The sequence below is a fragment of the Macrosteles quadrilineatus genome, unplaced genomic scaffold (assembly GCF_028750875.1).
Source record: "Macrosteles quadrilineatus isolate MER2022 unplaced genomic scaffold, UCM_ALF_1.0 Scaffold_5__1_contigs__length_97177068, whole genome shotgun sequence".
NCBI lineage: Eukaryota > Metazoa > Arthropoda > Insecta > Hemiptera > Cicadellidae > Macrosteles > Macrosteles quadrilineatus.
This window is the reverse complement of record NW_026542598.1, coordinates 25,251,368-25,270,500: the sequence shown is the minus strand read 5'-3', so window position 1 is coordinate 25,270,500 and position 19,133 is coordinate 25,251,368. Positions and strand designations below refer to the sequence as shown.

Here is a 19,133-nt window from a genome sequence, read left to right as displayed (position 1 = left end):
AAAATCTTATGTATAAGGTAGATGATTTTCTTGGAATTATATTTAATGAGTAGATATTACCTTTCAGTGTTTAAGTTTGGAATGTGTTAAAAGTTTCTCATTTATTTAGGGTCTAATTTTTAGTCTGTATTTTTTCTGTATCGACTTCCTTCTCTATTGTGTTTATGTTTCATGACAATAAAACAAACCATTCTCATTCTCATCCAGTATCTGATTTTGATAAACATAAGTTCTTTTAGCTGGTTACGTATATTTATTGTTGTCATTCCTGTGGTCTTAGAAACATATTTGACCGCCCTAGTAACTATTTGAACTAATGAAAGGCTGGCTACATATTTCATTATAATTTTTTTTTGGCAGAAGGGCCAAGTGAAACCCATCATCAGGTCCCTCCATATAACGACTGATATCAAGAACCGCTACGCCACAACCCTTGTGTCTACTCGGGTTATCAACCCTCTCAACCAGTCGGGGGAAGCTACCTTCACAGTAACATTACCTGAGTCTGCCTTCATCTCCGAGTTCTTGATGTAAGTTTATTATATTTTACTTTATATGTTAAAGATTTTAAACACTAAACGTTCACTGTACAGGGTGTCCCTTAAATTAACAGCCAAACTCAGGGAAATGCTTCTATGTGTCTAAATGAACAGAAAATAAAGAATAACTAGGGAACCCGTGCGGCTCAATGAGCCGCCTAGTATGAAACATAACGCCGAGGAAAACCTTATGCTTAAATTCTAGTAACTTTAGTTACATCTTAGAGTTATTTGAAAACTTGTTAGAAACTAATTTTAAATATCTCTAATGGCGTCACCAAGGTTCACCTACATCATTTCTGCTCTCGATTTTAACTGATAACTTCTAATGAATGCTAAACGATCTGCCTCAATTCGAGTTAATATGTTACAACAAAGTTTTTCCAGCATTGAGAATTATCGAAGAACACTGTTGCCGTACTGATAACCTTTCTTAAGTAATTAAAGTTGGGCCATTTTATTCATTTGATTCGAGACATCCCCCGATCAAACGAATTTTCTCCGTAGAGTAACCTGAAAAGTGGGGTGATGTCAACTATTTCATGTGCTCCTTTTTTACCCACAAACTCGGGGTTACCAACTGGACAGCCATAACCTGCTTTGAATAGGCTAAAGCAGCAACACCATTGAAAGTTGGTTAACGTAATTTTAACAAAATGTTTTGAAATATCTCGATCTGTCAGTGTCTGAAGTAAACATTTCTTGCATGCATTCATTTGATCTGACATGTAGGCAAGTTTACTTTCCCACCGTGACAACACTATGAGCTTCGTATATTTTTTCACTTCCAAAGTAAGTTGCATAGCAGAACTGGCAAATATTATTCATCTCACAAAGTGAATGTGTATCTGGATGGGTATCTGTTAGACCAGGTCTCTCTTTTTCTACTCTCCTCATACGCACAAAATATCTTATTATTAATTGTGTCCTACTACCGTGTTCAATATTTCTTCTTTGAACTTGAGGCATTTTCTGTTCTTCCAACAAAACTGATTTGAACTGTTTAACTTGGTCTTAACCTACTAAATATTACAAACATCAATATTTACTCCCAAAAAGCTACAGCTTCTTATAAACAGCTGTTTTTTTGTTTTAAATTTGTTCTATGTATTTCTTATGGGGAAAACCCGACCTTTGAGTGGGCCTCACGCTCTTAAGGGCAGGAATTTTAGAATTCTAAAACCTTATTGCAAAACTACATATTGAGACAAATCTTTTGACAACTCAAACGATGAAATTGGTCCACAAATAAGGGAGGAGTTGCGTTAACAAAAAACGGCTTCACGTATTATATATATAGATTATTTTTCCAAAATCGTTTCATTATTCAACAAAAAATCGTGATAATTCAGTTATTTTTTTATTCGACCTTTTTGAACTTGGTTTTGTTTGATAGGGAATTTTAAATGTTAAATAAAAGTGTTCTAGAAATGTTTTCATTGTTTTCATAAAATTAGCCGTTTTAGTAATTTCAATTAAAAAAATTAAAATGACTGCCATTTTGAAATTTTCAATTGGATTAAAATAATGTTTTTTTTCTAACAAGGGTTTGTTTGACCTAAACATACATATTAACATACATATTCTCTATATTAATGATTTGCCAAACTCCATACCTTGCAAAACAATTTTATATGCTGACGACACAACCTTCATCTCATCAGCTGACAACTTTTACTCTGCAAACCAAAGTATAGAAAACGCCATTGAATTGGGTAAACTATGGTTTGAAAGTAATTTTCTGGAAATAAATCATGATAAAACAGAAAAAATTTGTTTTACTTTGCGTAATCTTGAAGCAGACAATGCAGTTTCTGTCAAACTACTCGGAATATCCATAGACTCTAAACTCACTTGGGAAATACATACCAATAATATCATTTCAAAATTGTCAAGAGTATGTTGTTTGATAAGAAAACTTAAAAATTGTGTTTCTAAACCAACACTTCTAATTGTTTACCACAGTTTATTTCACTCACACTTGCTGTATGGCAATATACTGTGGGGTAATAGCTCAGGGGCTCACCGGGTTTTTACATGGCAAAAGAAAGCTCTCAGAATTATGTTTGAAATTCCGGATAGGGTTAGTTGCAAAGCATTTTTTGCTGAAAATAAAATCATGACACTCTCTAATATTTTCATTTTTTACAATTTAGTTTCCGTTAAAGAGAATCTGAATAAATTTGTTCCTTGCAACTCAATCCATGGGTATATCACCAGACAATCAAAAGATTTATATATTCCTCAAGCCAGGCTATCAAAATTTATCAAAAGTTATAAATATTTGCAAATAAAACTATTTAATAAACTTCCAATATATTTTAGAAATCAGGAAAGTATTCATTTGTATAGGTCAAAATTATCAGATTGGCTTACAAGTCGTGCTTTTTATTCAGTTGAGGAGTTTTTGCAGAATGTAGATTTTTCAACGCTTAAATGTGAGGCCAAGCAGTCTTGATGATTCTTTGTTCGTGTTATGGTCTTTTCCCTGTTAATTTCAAAGTTTTTATTATTACTGATGCTTCATCCTTTTAAGATTCTTTTAACTTTATTTTAACATTTTCTGTAGAATATTTAATGTTTTATATAACATATGTAACAAAACATGTTGACCTTGTCTATTGTAATGTTTATATTACCAAACGACAATAAAGATATATTATTATTATTATTATTAAATTTCCATAATGATCGGCTGGAAAAATTCAATGATGAAAATGTTTATGTGAAAAAAACAAAAATGGCGGATATGTGGTTAGCAAAGTGATTTTTGAAAAAAAAAAATCCTTATTTTATTTTTATTTTTACCTTTAGAACCATTTCCCGTAGTTTGGCTGTTTACTTACGGGACACCCTGTATATTTTTATTGTATGGTTGGTGTTTACGTCCATGGTTGAGCCTTTTTGTTGCTGAGACTTTAATTTTTATTTATTGTATATATCCACGCCTTTGGCATTTAAAATATTTGTTGTAAGGTATCAGTCCAAACCCTGGTCTTGTTTCTAACTTACGTCAACCTTTAGTTAGATCTTCATTAATATATATCCCAATGAAATAGCATCTGGTTCCTGAATGGACCAGTGCTATCACACTTGGACTTTTTTTACTTGGACCTACAACTGTTTTAAATGCTCTTGAACCAAGCCCTACAAAGTCATTTAGGTATGTACGCTAAATGACATCAAATGAAGGTTTTAGCAAGTCACAAGAGATAATGAAGGTTTGAAATTTTTTAAATCCAATTACTTATCGTACAAAGGCATTAAATTAGTTAAATAAAGTAAAAAAAAATACTTAACCATACCCATACCTACATAGTCAATAGTCATACAACCATGGATTTAAATTTACTAAGTTACATTTACTTAAATAGTACTCATCTTAAGTCTCAGCAGTGAGTGTGAGTGGCGATCCATCCACCACTAGGCACAAACATGGCGTGGGGAGTCGAGATGTCCTCCTGGGAAGTGAGGGGCAGCAACTTCCTTTCCTTGTAGATATCGCCTCAATCGCACCGTAACTAGATGGATACTTCTTGATGCATGCTCACGGGGACGAAATATAAGTAGGTTAAAGACATTGTGCTTGACGATTCATCTGACGGTCCTTGTTGAACAAAAACTTCCCTCACCGAATAATGGCGATGTCCCCCATCTGGTGGCTAGCTGACGAACGAATAACCTCCCCCGCTTCCCTCTCTACTCGATTTTAGTTCTACTCCCCCCGTTAGGAGCGCTGCCCGACGGAAACGGAAACTAACCCGAAGGCTCTTGAAGCTTCTACATCGTTCTAGATCTTTCTGGAACCGGACACGGGAGTTACCCAGAGTGCTCTGAAACCTTCTAGAATGTTCTCGAATAATCTTGAAAGTCGTTCAACCCCCCCCCCCCCCTCTTTGTATTTGAACTTGTTGGCGGTTTCTTTCGAATTTGAATTTGAATTAACATTATTCTTTTTCCCCTTTAATTAGGTAATTAATTAATTTTTTTAAATATGCATCAACCCATACAATTTATATACTGTGCTTAAACTACGCAAATGATACAACATTTTTAATCATGGAGAGAGTAAAGAAACAAGTCATTAGTTATCTCTACAGTGTTTTTTTTTTAAAGGACTCATGTAAAATATAGATTAGAGTCTAAATCTAAATTTTCTAAAATGGTGCTTGTTTATCATATTGTTTATCGTTTAATACCTATGACCCTTTTACTATTGGTCTCCTTCAGTATCCAATAGGCAATGCTATGACTGAATTACATAACCTTTCAAACTATTTAATTCAGTTGTACAAATTCTTTTGTGTAACATATTTTAATGTTCAAGGATAACTATGAGAATAGTGTCATTAAAATTTAGATTTTTGACTAAACACTGTAGAACACTGCAGTGTTTCACTCTCAGGAGATTATTTTCTTAAGTTGCGAAAAATTTTAATGAAATGTTCACAAGCAAGTTACTGAAGCTCGGTATTGTTATTCTGCTATTGTTTGTGGTGTGCACGTAAATTGTCTGTGAAAAAAAAGGAATGAGAAGGATGTAGATCTTAGTTCCACCTCAATTATTATTAGAATTATTATTAGAAAAATCTTTATTGTTTCAATATTACATAGAAATGTACAATTCAGAAATACAATTTCTAGAAGTCAAGTACTGTTATCATTAATGTAATCTATTTTTAGGGAAATCAAGGACAAGGTGTACAAAGCATATGTAAAGGAAAAGGAAGAGGCCAAGGCCATATACCAAGAGGCCGTTAACGCTGGACACTTTGCTGGCCACGTAGCTCTAGAGTGAGTTTTCCTCAATTATCTTGCCTTCATCAGATGCATCTCCATAACTGGTTATAATGATACCAGTTCATATCATGCCAATTAAATTAACACTTGCTGCTAAACCCACGCCACAGTGGTAGTACACGAAAGAGAAGAATGCTGTTATTTAAAATAAAAATCATATAAGATAAAATTATTTCCAATGTGGAACGGGTAAATTGTGAACAATAAAAGCTATTGACACCAGTGTGATGAATTTTTTTGGGCCATTGTTTTTCACTGATCACTAAATTTATAACTAAACTAAGTTCTCTTCTTATTTTAATATCCACACCTGTGTCATTTCATAAGAAAATACTTTAGATGGCAGACACACTTTTAGGATAAGCAGGCCAAACAATGTCTTTTACATTTTAAGAAAATGTACAGTTTTGAGAATATGGAAATTTATTACTTTAAAAAGTAACCCAACATTGGCTGTAGGATGATGACTGGAATATGTACTTGTTTTATCTAAACAGTTAGTAGTTGATAATGTTCCAAGTTGTTTTGAGTTCCGTATTATTGTTTGTGTAAGATGTTGACTGTGCCTATTGCCCTTTGGTGTTCAACAATAACAAACTATTCTTGTTATTCATCCTATCCTTAAATACATTATTTGACTTCTGTAATGATATGATGATTGATATTTGATTCAAATCAACAACCAAGGCAAAGCATTTTATCTAGTCATTTTAAAAACACAAATAAATAATAAAAATTATACCATACGATTATTAAACGTACATGATTATTAAATAACACTACTATTTCAAAAGTTAACATTGGATTGAATTGTCATATTTATCATAGCGTACATTGAAATTTTCATGGAGATCAGTTAAATAAGTTCAAAGATACACATTTATGTGTAAAAAAAATACACAATGGAGGATATCTAGCAAACAACTGCTTTTGGAAAAAATTCTTTTTTTTCACCTTATTTTGATCCCCAAAAAGATTTTTGGGGCTTGGAACTTTACTTATTGGGCAAACCGTAGTTTTCTACAAAATCCAGTTTTATGTGTAATTTTTGCTGTTGACAGTGCTAGGGATTCCAACCAATTCACAGTATCCGTCAACATAGAAGCTCACGGCAAGGTGACCTTCAACCTGACCTACGAACAATTGCTGGCTAGAAACCTTGGAGTGTACTCCAACGTAATCAACATAAATCCTCAACAGGTAATGGCTTGTAAACTGCTAAACTGTCCTGGAGATAAATTAGAATCAGCTGTTTAGTTTCATGGCACTTAAAAGAACTCTATTCATAGCACGCTAAGTGATGGACGTAAAAACAATGCAGTGTATAAATTATGCCTCATCGTAAAATTTAATATTCAATTTCAAACAGCCTCATTGAGTAATAATTTAAAATATACATGAAATAGTGTCAATAGATGGTCAATAAAAAAGATTATCGAGATAGTAAATGCTTTTTCATCATCCATTATTATTATGATCAGAATAGAAATCAAAGCCCATTAAAATTATTTTCAAACAAAAACTATCAAAATCAGAGCCTTTTAAGTAACCAAAATAGAAGGGATTTTCATTGTATTTTAGGCTCAACAATTACTGTAATAGTATACTTTGTGTTGTGTTGTTAGTCTTAATGTTCGTTGTGAATCAGTAATATGAAAAGCTAGAAATTTATTGCAGCATGTTATTGGTTTACGTCCTAGTGTCTGCCACTACGTTTAACTACAGTTCACTATTGTACCATTCATGCTCAGTGCTCACATCTTGCTCAGCTGGATGGATTACATGTACAGTAGACTTGAGGTCTCTGTGGATGAACAAATGCAAAATTTAAAGAGGCTGTCATCCCCTTATAAAGAGATAATCAATAACCACTAAAGAGAGGTTATGTTTTTGTTTATAACCACTCATTGCCACCCAAATACAGTATAATCAGCTGATTGGTGTCCGGTAAAACTCATTACAGTACAGTAGTACGCAATGAAACCCCATTTGATTAAGCTGGCGGCAAACAGCTGTTTTCTGGATTAAATCCTTGCGTGGGAAGTTCATCAAAATAGTGTAGTGTGGCGTAAAATCTATTATGCGTGTCAATTGGTTCTTGTGGTCAATTATTGTACAGCATGACTTAGTGAGAGTTATCTTTTGTTGACACAGTTCTTTTTTCTTACAATGTTGGCGGAGCTTGTTAATGATTGTGATTGTTTACATTAACACATAGTTTACTGCTCATGTTAAAGTCCTACTATTACCAATTTATATTTAAGTGATATGTTGTTACTTTATCGAATGCAACAAGTGTGCAATATAGAATTTAGCTACTCAATATACAATCAATTTCTTCAGTCACTCTTATTAAAAGTTAAAAATACCGATCAATTTAAGTGTTCATATTTTCTTCATCCGTTTCTTATAGGCTATACTGAACCAAACTTGTAACGAGAAATCGAGTTGAAGTAAAAGGGAGTATTAATACAAAGATCAAAACTGTACGGTAGGTCTAACATCTTCTTCATTGCTCAGCAAATCTGTAATTTTTCAATAGAATAGTACCAAAATTATGTGTATATTATACAAAATGACAAATACACAATTGCTTAATAAGAAAGTTATACACTTTGTGTTTATAATACAGCATACATAAGAAGTGAGGATTGTTAATTGAACCTGAGAAAAGGTGGTAGCTTTTTTGGGATTACCAATTAACTATCCTTGATCAAAATTATCATAGACATTTTCGATCACGGTAAGTAAAATACAAAGAAATCTGAAGTCTTTGTCTTTAAGTTTTACTAATCTTGATGGAAAATGTCTGCAATATTTTTTCCCAAAAATCCCCATCACTAATGAATTTTAAATCAAATTATTCTAGAGCATTTGGATTTTTATAAATGGTTCTAACCAAAGAAACAACATATATTCAGTAATCAATCATCCCTATCTTATTGTTTATTCATATTCCAGTTTAAATAAACAACTTAGTTGACACCCATCTCAAAATGTAGTGACTCAAGAGATATATTGGCTTCCTACTTTTACTGTAACTAACTTGACTAATGAAGATGATTATTTTTGTCAATATATTTATATTTTCTCATTGACAGGTTGTGGATGACATGTCTGTGGTAGTCAACATCAAAGAACCAACTGCAATCATCAACCTAGAAGTACCTGAACTGCAGATTTCCAATGAGGCTATCCCTGAAAAAGGTATGTGATTGTTATGTATTTAAGGTAAATCTTTTGGTGAAGTTTTGTTTCCTTCACATCCTAGGAAGTTAAACTCTAACCCAGAACCATTTTACGTTGCTTTAAAATACATTGGTGATGGGCGGGATTAGAACTTATGATCTTGGGGTCAACTCCTCGTGCTATAGAAAATTGCACTGGATATTATAGGGAGTGTGGTATATACCCAAAATTGGAGGAAATTTTTTAAATGTTTCATTTGGAGAAACATAGTGGTGGAAATAATATGTACTATGGAATCATTGGTAAAAAAATATTTGTTCTCTGTTTACAGAAAATAAGCAAGCTAAAATAGAAGATTTAAGTCCAAATGAAAAGAAAATAACTTGGGCTCCGACAGCAGAGGAACAGAGAAGCCAAAACAGTTCTGGCTTAAGTGGACAATTCATGGTCAAATATGATGTTGACAGAACACAAAACCCTCAACAAATCCTTGTAAGTAGTAATATTAACCTCCAATACTGCACAAAACCCTCAACAAATCCTTGTAAGTCGTAATATTAACTACCAATATTACACAAAACCCTCAAAAAAATCCTTAGTTGTAACATCGACCTCCAATACTGCACAAAACCCTCAAAAAATCCTTATAAGTAGTAATATTAACCTCCAATACTGCACACAACCCTCAACAAACCCTTGTAAGTAGTAATATTAACCTCCAATACTGCACAAAAACCTCAACAAACCCTTGTAAGTAGTAATATTAACCTCCAATACTTCACACAACCCTCAACAAATCCTTGTAACCTCTAATACTACACAAAACCCTCAACAAATCCTTGTTAGTTGTAACATCGACCTCTAATACTGCACACAGACACAACCCTCAACAAACCCTTGTAAGTAGTAATATTAACCTCCAATACTTCAAACAACCCTCAACAAATCCTTGTAACCTCTAATACTACACAAAACCCTCAACAAATCCTTGTTAGTTGTAACATCGACCTCTAATACTGCACACAGACACAACCCTCAACAAACCCTTGTAAGTAGTAATATTAACCTCCAATACTTCACACAACCCTCAACAAATCCTTGTAACCTCTAATACTACACAAAACCCTCAACAAATCCTTGTTAGTTGTAACATCGACCTCTAATACTGCATACAGACAAAACCCTCAACAAACCCTTGTAAGTAGTAATATTAACCTCCAATACTTCACACAACCCTCAACAAATCCTTGTAACCTTTAATACTACACAAAACCCTCAACAAATCCTTGTTAGTTGTAATATCGACCTCTAATACTGCACACAGACACAACCCTCAACAAACCCTTGTAAGTAGTAATATTAACCTCCAATACTTCACACAACCCTCAACAAATCCTTGTAACCTCTAATACTACACAAAACCCTCAACAAATCCTTGTTAGTTGTAACATCGACCTCTAATACTGCATACAGACAAAACCCTCAACAAACCCTTGTAAGTAGTAATATTAACCTCCAATACTTCACACAACCCTCAACAAATCCTTGTAACCTCTAATACTACACAAAACCCTCAACAAATCCTTGTTAGTTGTAATATCGACCTCTAATACTGCACACAGACACAACCCTCAACAAACCCTTGTAAGTAGTAATATTAACCTCTAATACTACACAAAACCCTCAACAAATCCTTGTTAGTTGTAACATCGACCTCTAATACTGCACACAGACACAACCCTCAACAAACCCTTGTAAGTAGTAATATTAACCTCCAATACTTCACACAACCCTCAACAAATCCTTGTAACCTCTAATACTACACAAAACCCTCAACAAATCCTTGTTAGTTGTAACATCGACCTCTAATACTGCACACAGACACAACCCTCAACAAACCCTTGTAAGTAGTAATATTAACCTCCAATACTACACAAAACCCTCAACAAATCCTTGTAACCTCTAATACTACACAAAACCCTCAACAAATCCTTGTTAGTTTTAACATCGACCTCTAATACTGCACACAGACACAACCCTCAACAAACCCTAGTAAGTAGTAATATTAACCTCCAATACTACACAAAACCCTCAACAAATCCTTGTTAGTTGTAACATCGACCTCTAATACTGCACACAGACACAACCCTCAACAAACCCTTGTAAGTAGTAATATTAACCTCCAATACATCACACAACCCTCAACAAATCCTTGTAACCTCTAATACTACACAAAACCCTCAACAAATCCTTGTTAGTTGTAACATCTGTCATTAAATTAATTATTAAATAATTATACTGAGATCATAAAAGGTTGTGTATTTCCATTTTAACAAAAACTCAATCAAAATATCAAACAATAACACAAAACATATGCTGAACAATTACCATATGTTATTAACATATTAACTACTACTGTCATCCCTCCTTCACAAGTCAAAATTATTTGGTTTTCTTCTAATCCTTTCCCCTCGTCTTACAACAGGAGCTGAGTCATTGTTTTGTAATTCTGACCTGGACGATTGACCTTTATTCACATAATGGGAGATTCTGAATGACTTGTCTCTTCTTAGGAACCATGAGTTTCTTCGGTATTCTCGTCCATCACCAGTCTGGATTTTGTACGATCGAGGTTCAGGACCAACTTGAACAATCTTTGCTCTCAGCTTACACTTTGGTTTGAATCTGAAAAGCACTGGTTCATCGAGTTGAAACTGATCAGGCTCTGTCTTCCTCATATCACCGTATAGCTTCTCTCGTCTTTTAATTTTTTCTAGCTGTTTTGAAACATTCTTTATGACCATCGGAATAAGGTGGTTGGTCGTAGATGGAAGTAGAGTCTTTGTCCTCCTACTCATCAGCCGCTGAACTGGGGAACCTAGGTTACCTCTTGGTGTGTTACGGTGATGAAGAAGTGCAAGATAAATATCGGACTGTTCTACTTGACACTTGACAATTAAGTTTTTTCCTTCTTGGACATACCTCTCCGCTAGCCGTTGGATCTTGGAAAATGAGGAGATGAAATTCTATGATTAAATTTCCATTCGGATACGAATTTAGTAAATTCCATAGAAGCAAAACATGGTCCTCCATCAGTTCTTAGTTCATCTGGAATACCATGAGTTGCAAAGTACTTTTTTAGGTGTGTAATAACAGTGATGCTACTTTTGTTCCTAAGATTTTCACACTCAAAATATCCTGAGTAACTATCAGCAACTACTAAGAAGTCTTTACCTCCACATTCAAAAACATCAGCTCCGATGAACTGCCATGGCCTCACTGGTACTGTTTCTTGAAGGATCACATCTTGAGGTTTATCTCGTTGATATTTGCTGCATACATTGCACCTTGCTACATATTGTTCAATATCTTTTTCCATATTAATCCAATATACATAGTCACGTGCTGTATTAATTGAACTTTGAACACATTTGTGAGGACGGTGAATATTCTGTAACACTTCAAGTTTCATTTCATCAGGTATAATCAAACGGCTTCCTTTAAACAAAAGACCATCATAGCAACTTAGTTCTTCTCGGAAAGTGAAATATTTTACTAATTCCTTGTCAACAGTGCTTCTTTCTTCGGGCCATCCATTCAAGATCATTTCCTTCAATTTAGAAAGCTCTGTGCATTTTCCAACACTAGTTCTGAGTCGAGAAACTGTATCAGAAGACATAGGAATTATCAACTGAATATCAAAGCTGTGAGGTTCATCATCTTGATTGTCATTGTAGCAATCTCTACTCAAGGTGTCAGCCAGATGAAGCTCACAACCCCTCTTGTAGACAACTCTTGGTCGATATGGTAATATTTCCAAACACATTCTTTGGATTCTGGGAGGAGCGTCAGACAACGGTTTCTTAAAGATAGCCTCTAAAGGCTTATGATCTGATTCAATAATCAACTCCTTGCATCCCCATACATACTCATGAAACCTTTTGCAAGCAGTCAGTATTGCGAATGTCTCTTTTTCAAGTTGACTGTAGTTCTGTTGCGATTGAGTCAATGCTTTGGAATTATAAGCTACGGGCTGCCCAGATTGTAGCATAACAGCACCTACTGCATAACTGCTTGAATCCACAGATAGAGTCACAGGAGAGTTAGGGTCATAGTAACGAAGCACGGGAGTTCTTTGCAGTTTTTGCTTTAACTTGTTGAATGCTTCTCGTTGTGGTGTATCCCAGAACCAGGCCACATTTTTCTCAGTGAGAACTCTTAGAGGTTGAGTATCAACCGAAACATCTGGTATAAACTTTGACAAGTATGTTATACAACCTAAAAATCTCTGAAGCTCAGACAAACATGTGGGTTCCTTCATTCTTGAAATGGCTGCTACTTTGTCAGGATCAGCTTGTAACCCTTGGTCTGAAACTATGTGACCAAGAAATTTCACCAACGGTTTGGCAAATATACACTTTTCTTTGTTAAGTGTAAGTCCTGATTCACTCAGCTTTGTTATTACTTCATTCGTGATCTTTTGCAAGTCTCTTTCATTGTTACTGTGAATGAGTATATCATCCATTGAACACTCTACATTCTTAATTCCTTTGAGCAAGTCTGACATAATATACTGGAACACTTCAGGGGCCGATACCAAACCAAAGGGTAGGGGTCTGCGGGTCCCCGATTTTTTCGGGTCGGGTCGGGCCAGCGGAAGGCCCGAGATACCGGGTCGGGTCAGAGATTTGTTCGGGTCGGGCCAAAAAAAATAATTATTAGGCTATTTTTAAAGTTATAATAAGTAATTTTCAAAGAAACACTCTTATATACATTATTACAGAGGAATTAAAATGTTAAAATTAGAATTAAATATTAAGTTTGCTCACGTTTAAGAACAAAGACACAACAGAGCAATTATTGCCTTACTGTCACTAGCCAGAGCCAGTCGTCTACTGACAAAACAAAAGCCGTGACGCAACAGTGCAAAGAAAACGAAGTCAAAAGAAAGACTATTTATCCAGAGGTACCAGTTTAATTATTTATTGTGTATTCCATACCTAGTTTAAATTATATTTTAGTATTTTATTTACATAATAAATTATAAACAACAGAAATATCTGATATAGTGTACAGATCTGTATCTTGTTCTTTTATTTTCCTATTGTCCTTTTTGTCATTCAGTAACAAAACAAAACAACACTTCTGATCGTCTGGTTCGGCATTTTATGGTCACCATTTAATTTTTTTTTTAAAGTATCAAGTATCAACAAGTCTACAAAGAGGTTAGGCCTAAATATTTTATAATTTTGTGAAAGATTTCATCAGTAAAATTATTTTTTTCTTAAGTTAGATTGAGTTTCAAAAAAGATATTTTTAAGATCCAATACAATATTTACAAGACACAAACTACCATGAATTAATTTCTTTGGAAATTATCTGTAACCGTTTTATATTTTTGAATAAAGAAAATATATCTTTTTGTTTCTCCTTCCTTGTTTTGTTACTTGTATTTTGTCAGCAATTTGGAACAACCGGGTGGTGTAATAGGGGCGGGGGAGGGGGAGGGTCTATGACCTTGAGTGTCCCCGGGCCTGGCTCGGGTTGTGTAAGATGGGAGGGGAGGGGAGGGGGAGGGTCTGTAACCTTGAGTGTCCCCGGGGCCGGCTGTGAGAGTGATTCATGGTTTTTTGTTTACATTCTACTACCCTTCCTTCCGAGAAAAAGACCCTACAGTTTCAAAAACATTGACTTACAGTATAAAAACATTGAGTTGTGTTGCTAATTAGGGCACTATAATGTCTCTGCTGTCTGCTTACGTTGCCAAATTAGCATTTAACTTTCTTTTCTCTTGATTTAATATAATTTTCTATATATTAAGAGTTCCTTTTCGGGTACCTAATAATTGTGATAATGTTTGACTTGAGTTTATGGATTTTTAATTCTTTTCATTTATTAGCTAAAATCAGTTGTTTTAGGATTTTAATCTCTTGCAATACCTATAACTGTGTATCTATAACTGTGTATGACATGATATGCAATTTGTACAGTCTTTACTATAACTATACCATAAACAATGTATGTGTGTTATTTATTGTTTTAGAGTTTTATAGGAAATTAGTTTACACAATATCTTTTCTTCAATGAGTTCTCCACTTGTCATGTTGCTTAGTCTATTACTATTTTAGGCCCTATAAAAAATAATTCCTATGTAAAGCTGTAGGCATACTAATGCCAATAATAGATAATTCTTTATTTATGATGATGTAACTAATAATGCTATTGTAAGTGTGAGAGGAGGTTAGGAGGCAGGGAATGAATGATTCATATTGCATGGTGGAAACATAGAATTTTTATTTTCTTCTTGCTTGCAGTCTTGAAGCCACAGGCCCTAAACTTGTGATAAGGTTAATTGATTTGTTTATGATCCATTTATATTAAGTTCCATTACAAACTTGTTGTAATATAGCTGTTTAGATATTTCAACAGTTATGAAAATGGGAAAGAATGGCTTGATAAAAAAAAATTATTTTCTTCTTTCTTGCAGTTGAGGCAACTCCTAAGCTGTAAATAAGTTATGAACATGAAATAATATACATAAATACAATCTTTTTCCATATGTTATTTTCAAGTAATATTATAAACACAGATAGGAGTTAAAAAAAAAAAAAAATCCGGTAATTAATAATTTTTGGCCCGACCCGATTTTGGCCCGAAACCCGAGGACCAAAATTATTGGCCCGACCTGACCCGACCCGAACCAAAAAAGTCTGACCCGCAGACCCCTACCAAAGGGCATGCGTAAACAAGAGTAGCGCCCCCAAGGTGTTGAAAAGGTTAGTAGTTTGGATGTTCTCTTTGTAACTTTTATCTGCCAGAACCCTTTTTTACAGTCTAGGATGGTGAATAAAGTAGAACCATTCAATCTAGCTGAGATGTCCTCTAATGTAGCCAATGGGTAATGTCTACGCTTTACATTTTTGTTTTTTGTTGTTTTTTGTTTTTGTTGGGTCAATGCAAAGACGTATTTTGTCTCTTTGTTGCACTATGACCATAGGAGACACACAAGGAGTAGGCTCACTTACTGGAGTAATAATCTTGTCTTTTACCATTTGGTCAAGTTCTGCTTTCACTGCGTCACGTATTGGATGAGGTATTCGCCTGGGTGGGTGTATTTTGTTTGAAACTAGGATTTTCCACAAGATCAATGTCATACTCAAATGACTTTAAGCATCCTATTCCATCATATAAGCCACTTATAGACTGGTCAACTATACCAGCAATCCGTTTGACGAACCCTAGTGTTTCACATGATACTCTTCCTAATATTGATTGATGCCCATTTGGAACTATTACAAACAAGACAGTGTCTTTATGAGACTTTTTGGTTACAACTGGACAAATGGCTTCACCCAAAACTGGCGTTTTTTGGTTGTTAAAAGAAACAAGGCATTTAGTAGCAGAAGGTACAATGTTAAGATTACAAGCTAGAGCCAAATCTTGGGAAATAACATTGCACTGAGCCCCAGTATCTAATTTAAACTGCACAGTTTTGTTATTTGGCAATTTTAAGGGTTCTGTCCAATCTTGATTCTTGACTGGTTTAGAGATGCAATCAACATGCAACGGATAATCAGAATCTTCATTCTCTACAACCTCTAAAACATCAGTATTTTTACTCTTACTAGGGAGATTCTTTCGAGTTTTACACATCTTAGCAAAATGACCTTTAGTCAAGCATTGATTGCAAGTTCGATTAAAAGCGGGACATTGGCCTCTAGAGTGTTGTAAACCACAACGTTTACAGTCAAAGACTGAATTTTGTAACGTAGGCCTAGAAAAGGAATCATCCCTTTTTACGACATTAACATTTTTAGGGCTGTCAGAGGATATTTCTGCTAGTTGTTTCTTAGCTTGTTCATGTGCCCTACACTTACTAATCGCATCATCTAGGGTAAGGTTATCAGTAGAAAGTAACTTTTCCTTTAAGCTAGAATCTGATATGCCTATTACTATTCTATCTCTTATCAAACTGTTTTTTAGCTGCTCAAAATTACAAGAATTAGCTTGGTTAACCAATTTTGTAAAAAAATCTTCAAAACTTTGATGGGTTTCTTGGGTGATTTTGTTGAACAAAAATCGCTCAAATACTTCATTAGATTTACCAACAAAAAACTTATCAAATCGTTGAACAACTTCATCCAATTCAATATCTTCATCATCAATGAAACCAAAACTGTTATATATATCTATAACATCTGGGCCTAAACTAGACATAAATGATGCTACCTGTACTGCATTTGATCTCCTATCAAGGCCAGAAGCTGTGTAGTACCAGTTCCACTGTTGCTTCCATTTCTTCCAAGAAGGAGCCATCTGAGTACTTGAAACCACAAGACATTTTGGTGGTTTTACATTATTATCCTTGTCTTCTGTATGGTTTGAATGGATATCATCATCTTCCTTAAAGGCATACCTTTTATTTCTATTCCGTGTGGGTTTCGGCACCATGTCATTAAATTAATTATTAAATAATTATACTGAGATCATAAAAGGTTGTGTATCTCCATTTTAACAAAAACTCAATCAAAATATCAAACAATAACACAAAACATATGCTGAACAATTACCATATGTTATTAACATATTAACTACTACTGTCAACATCGACCTCTAATACTGCACACAGACACAACCCTCAACAAACCCTTGTAAGTAGTAATATTAACCTCCAATACATCACACAACCCTCAACAAATCCTTGTTAGTTGTAACATCGACCTCTAATACTGCACACAACCCTCAACAAACCCTAGTAAGTACTAATATTAACCTCCAATACTGCACAAAACCCTCAACAAACCCTTGTAAGTAGTAAAATTAAACTTAAATACTGCACAAAACCCTCAACAAATCCTTGTAAGTAGTTTCCTGATATTATTAAACATTTGCCTGTTTTGCTATGAGTTTTGTAGTGCTTGAGTAAATTGTACAATGCACGTTTTACCAATGAATACAATCCTCATTTTACCAATGAATACAATCCTTATAGAACGTGAAATGCCCATGTTAAAATTCACAAATTCAGTCTAGACTATTTGAATTTTGGCAAGTTCCGGCGGTGACCGCTAGGTAGTACGTAGGTGCTACTATCGAGCGAGATTAGTGAGACCAACAATAAAGACAGATTTTGGTTACTTATCTCTTGTAGGTCCGAATATCACATTCAGGGGAAGGATAACACACGGGCTCCGTAGTAGGATGGACATTTTCAGCTAGCGCCTTCCAAGCAGCGTCCGTGCAAAGCTCATTTGGGAGGCAAAATCCAGTCTGACTATTCTACACAGATAAGCATTCAGCTATGTTTTGTATTTGTTGGTTTTACTAATACAAAATCTATGTATCGTAGGACCATGGTAGTTTACAAATTGATCTATTTAAAGGAAAGCTAAAGAATTTGATTCAGGGTTATGATATTTTTTTGATAAGATGACTTTAGGCCAGGATTTATGGTGTATAGGTTCAACAGCAGGTTTTTTCGTGTACGTATTTTCACGACAAATATGAAAATACACAAATAAACTGACACGGTAACCACGTCTAATTTTCAGAGCCATAGTAGTCTTTTCAGCAACCGATTAAGGAGTTTTTGAGAGGTTGAGTTGAGACAATTGAAGAAAGTCACCCTGACCAAACATAAAGAGTGTTCAGTCTATGGTATAATGTTTAAATGTTTGTTTTAATATTTTAAAACATAATTTGTTAGTCTCATATAGTTTTTTTTTTTTTTTTTTTTTTTTTTATAAATTGTAAATTTGTATGTAGTCTTTTTAGAGGATGTTTTAAGGACAATAGGCCTAGATTTGTTTTTATATGTTCATTAGACTGGTTAGTGTAAGTTAAGTGGAAAACATTGGAACCAATATTTAAAGTTTCTTATGTAAGCTAAAATTTTTACTACCGAGAATCAAGTAAAAGTTGCTGAATAACCAATCTTTGTTTTCAGGTGGATGAAGGTTACTTTGTACACTTCTTCGCTCCAGAAAGCCTACCTAAGCTGAGAAAGCACGTCATATTTGTTTTGGACTACAGCGGTTCAATGAGCGGTAGAAAACTGGAACAGCTAAAAGAAGCAATGAAGCAAATATTTACCGAACTTGGTCCCAAAGATTATTTCAGTATTGTTATTTTCCAAAGTTGGGTTGAGGTGAGTACACAAACTGACTTATGAATCTAAATTCATGTGATCTAATTAAAAGTGGTTTAAAATACTCTTTCCCAAGATCAGGACAAAATTAGGTAATATGAGTTAAAAATGTATTTCACCGAATATCGATCTGGAATGGTGATTTTGGTAAGGATAAGTACATTAGGATAAGGTTAGTACATTAGGGTCAGATAAATACATAACTGTATTGTGCTTTGTTTGATTGTTGGTAAATTAAATTTATGTACCCGACTTTTTCAGCATTTAAACACCTACTATACATGTGGGCATAATCAGATGTAGTGTCTTGTAGATTTACCTTTGACTATTGATACAACTAAACTATACATCCCATCCCCATGTTAAGTTTGTTGCCAGATTTTTAATCAAAATCGTCTTAGTTGATGTGAGCCACCGACAGATTATGATGATTTAAATTCCTAACTTTTATGCAGTAC

The 19,133-nt window shown here is 34.4% G+C and overlaps 1 protein-coding gene across 3 annotated transcripts in view; it reads left to right on the top strand.

Moving 5' to 3' along the window:
- Positions 1-19,133, top strand: part of LOC128993930 (inter-alpha-trypsin inhibitor heavy chain H3-like) — a 61,241-nt gene that overhangs the window by 21,469 nt on the left and 20,639 nt on the right. For all 3 annotated transcript variants that reach the window (XM_054418055.1, XM_054418054.1, XM_054418056.1), the window contains exons 3-8: positions 361-530; positions 5,223-5,333; positions 6,401-6,539; positions 8,441-8,546; positions 8,860-9,020; positions 18,475-18,675. In XM_054418055.1, coding sequence (XP_054274030.1) covers positions 361-530; positions 5,223-5,333; positions 6,401-6,539; positions 8,441-8,546; positions 8,860-9,020; positions 18,475-18,675 — 888 coding nt within the window. The remainder of the gene's footprint in view (positions 1-360; positions 531-5,222; positions 5,334-6,400; positions 6,540-8,440; positions 8,547-8,859; positions 9,021-18,474; positions 18,676-19,133) is intronic.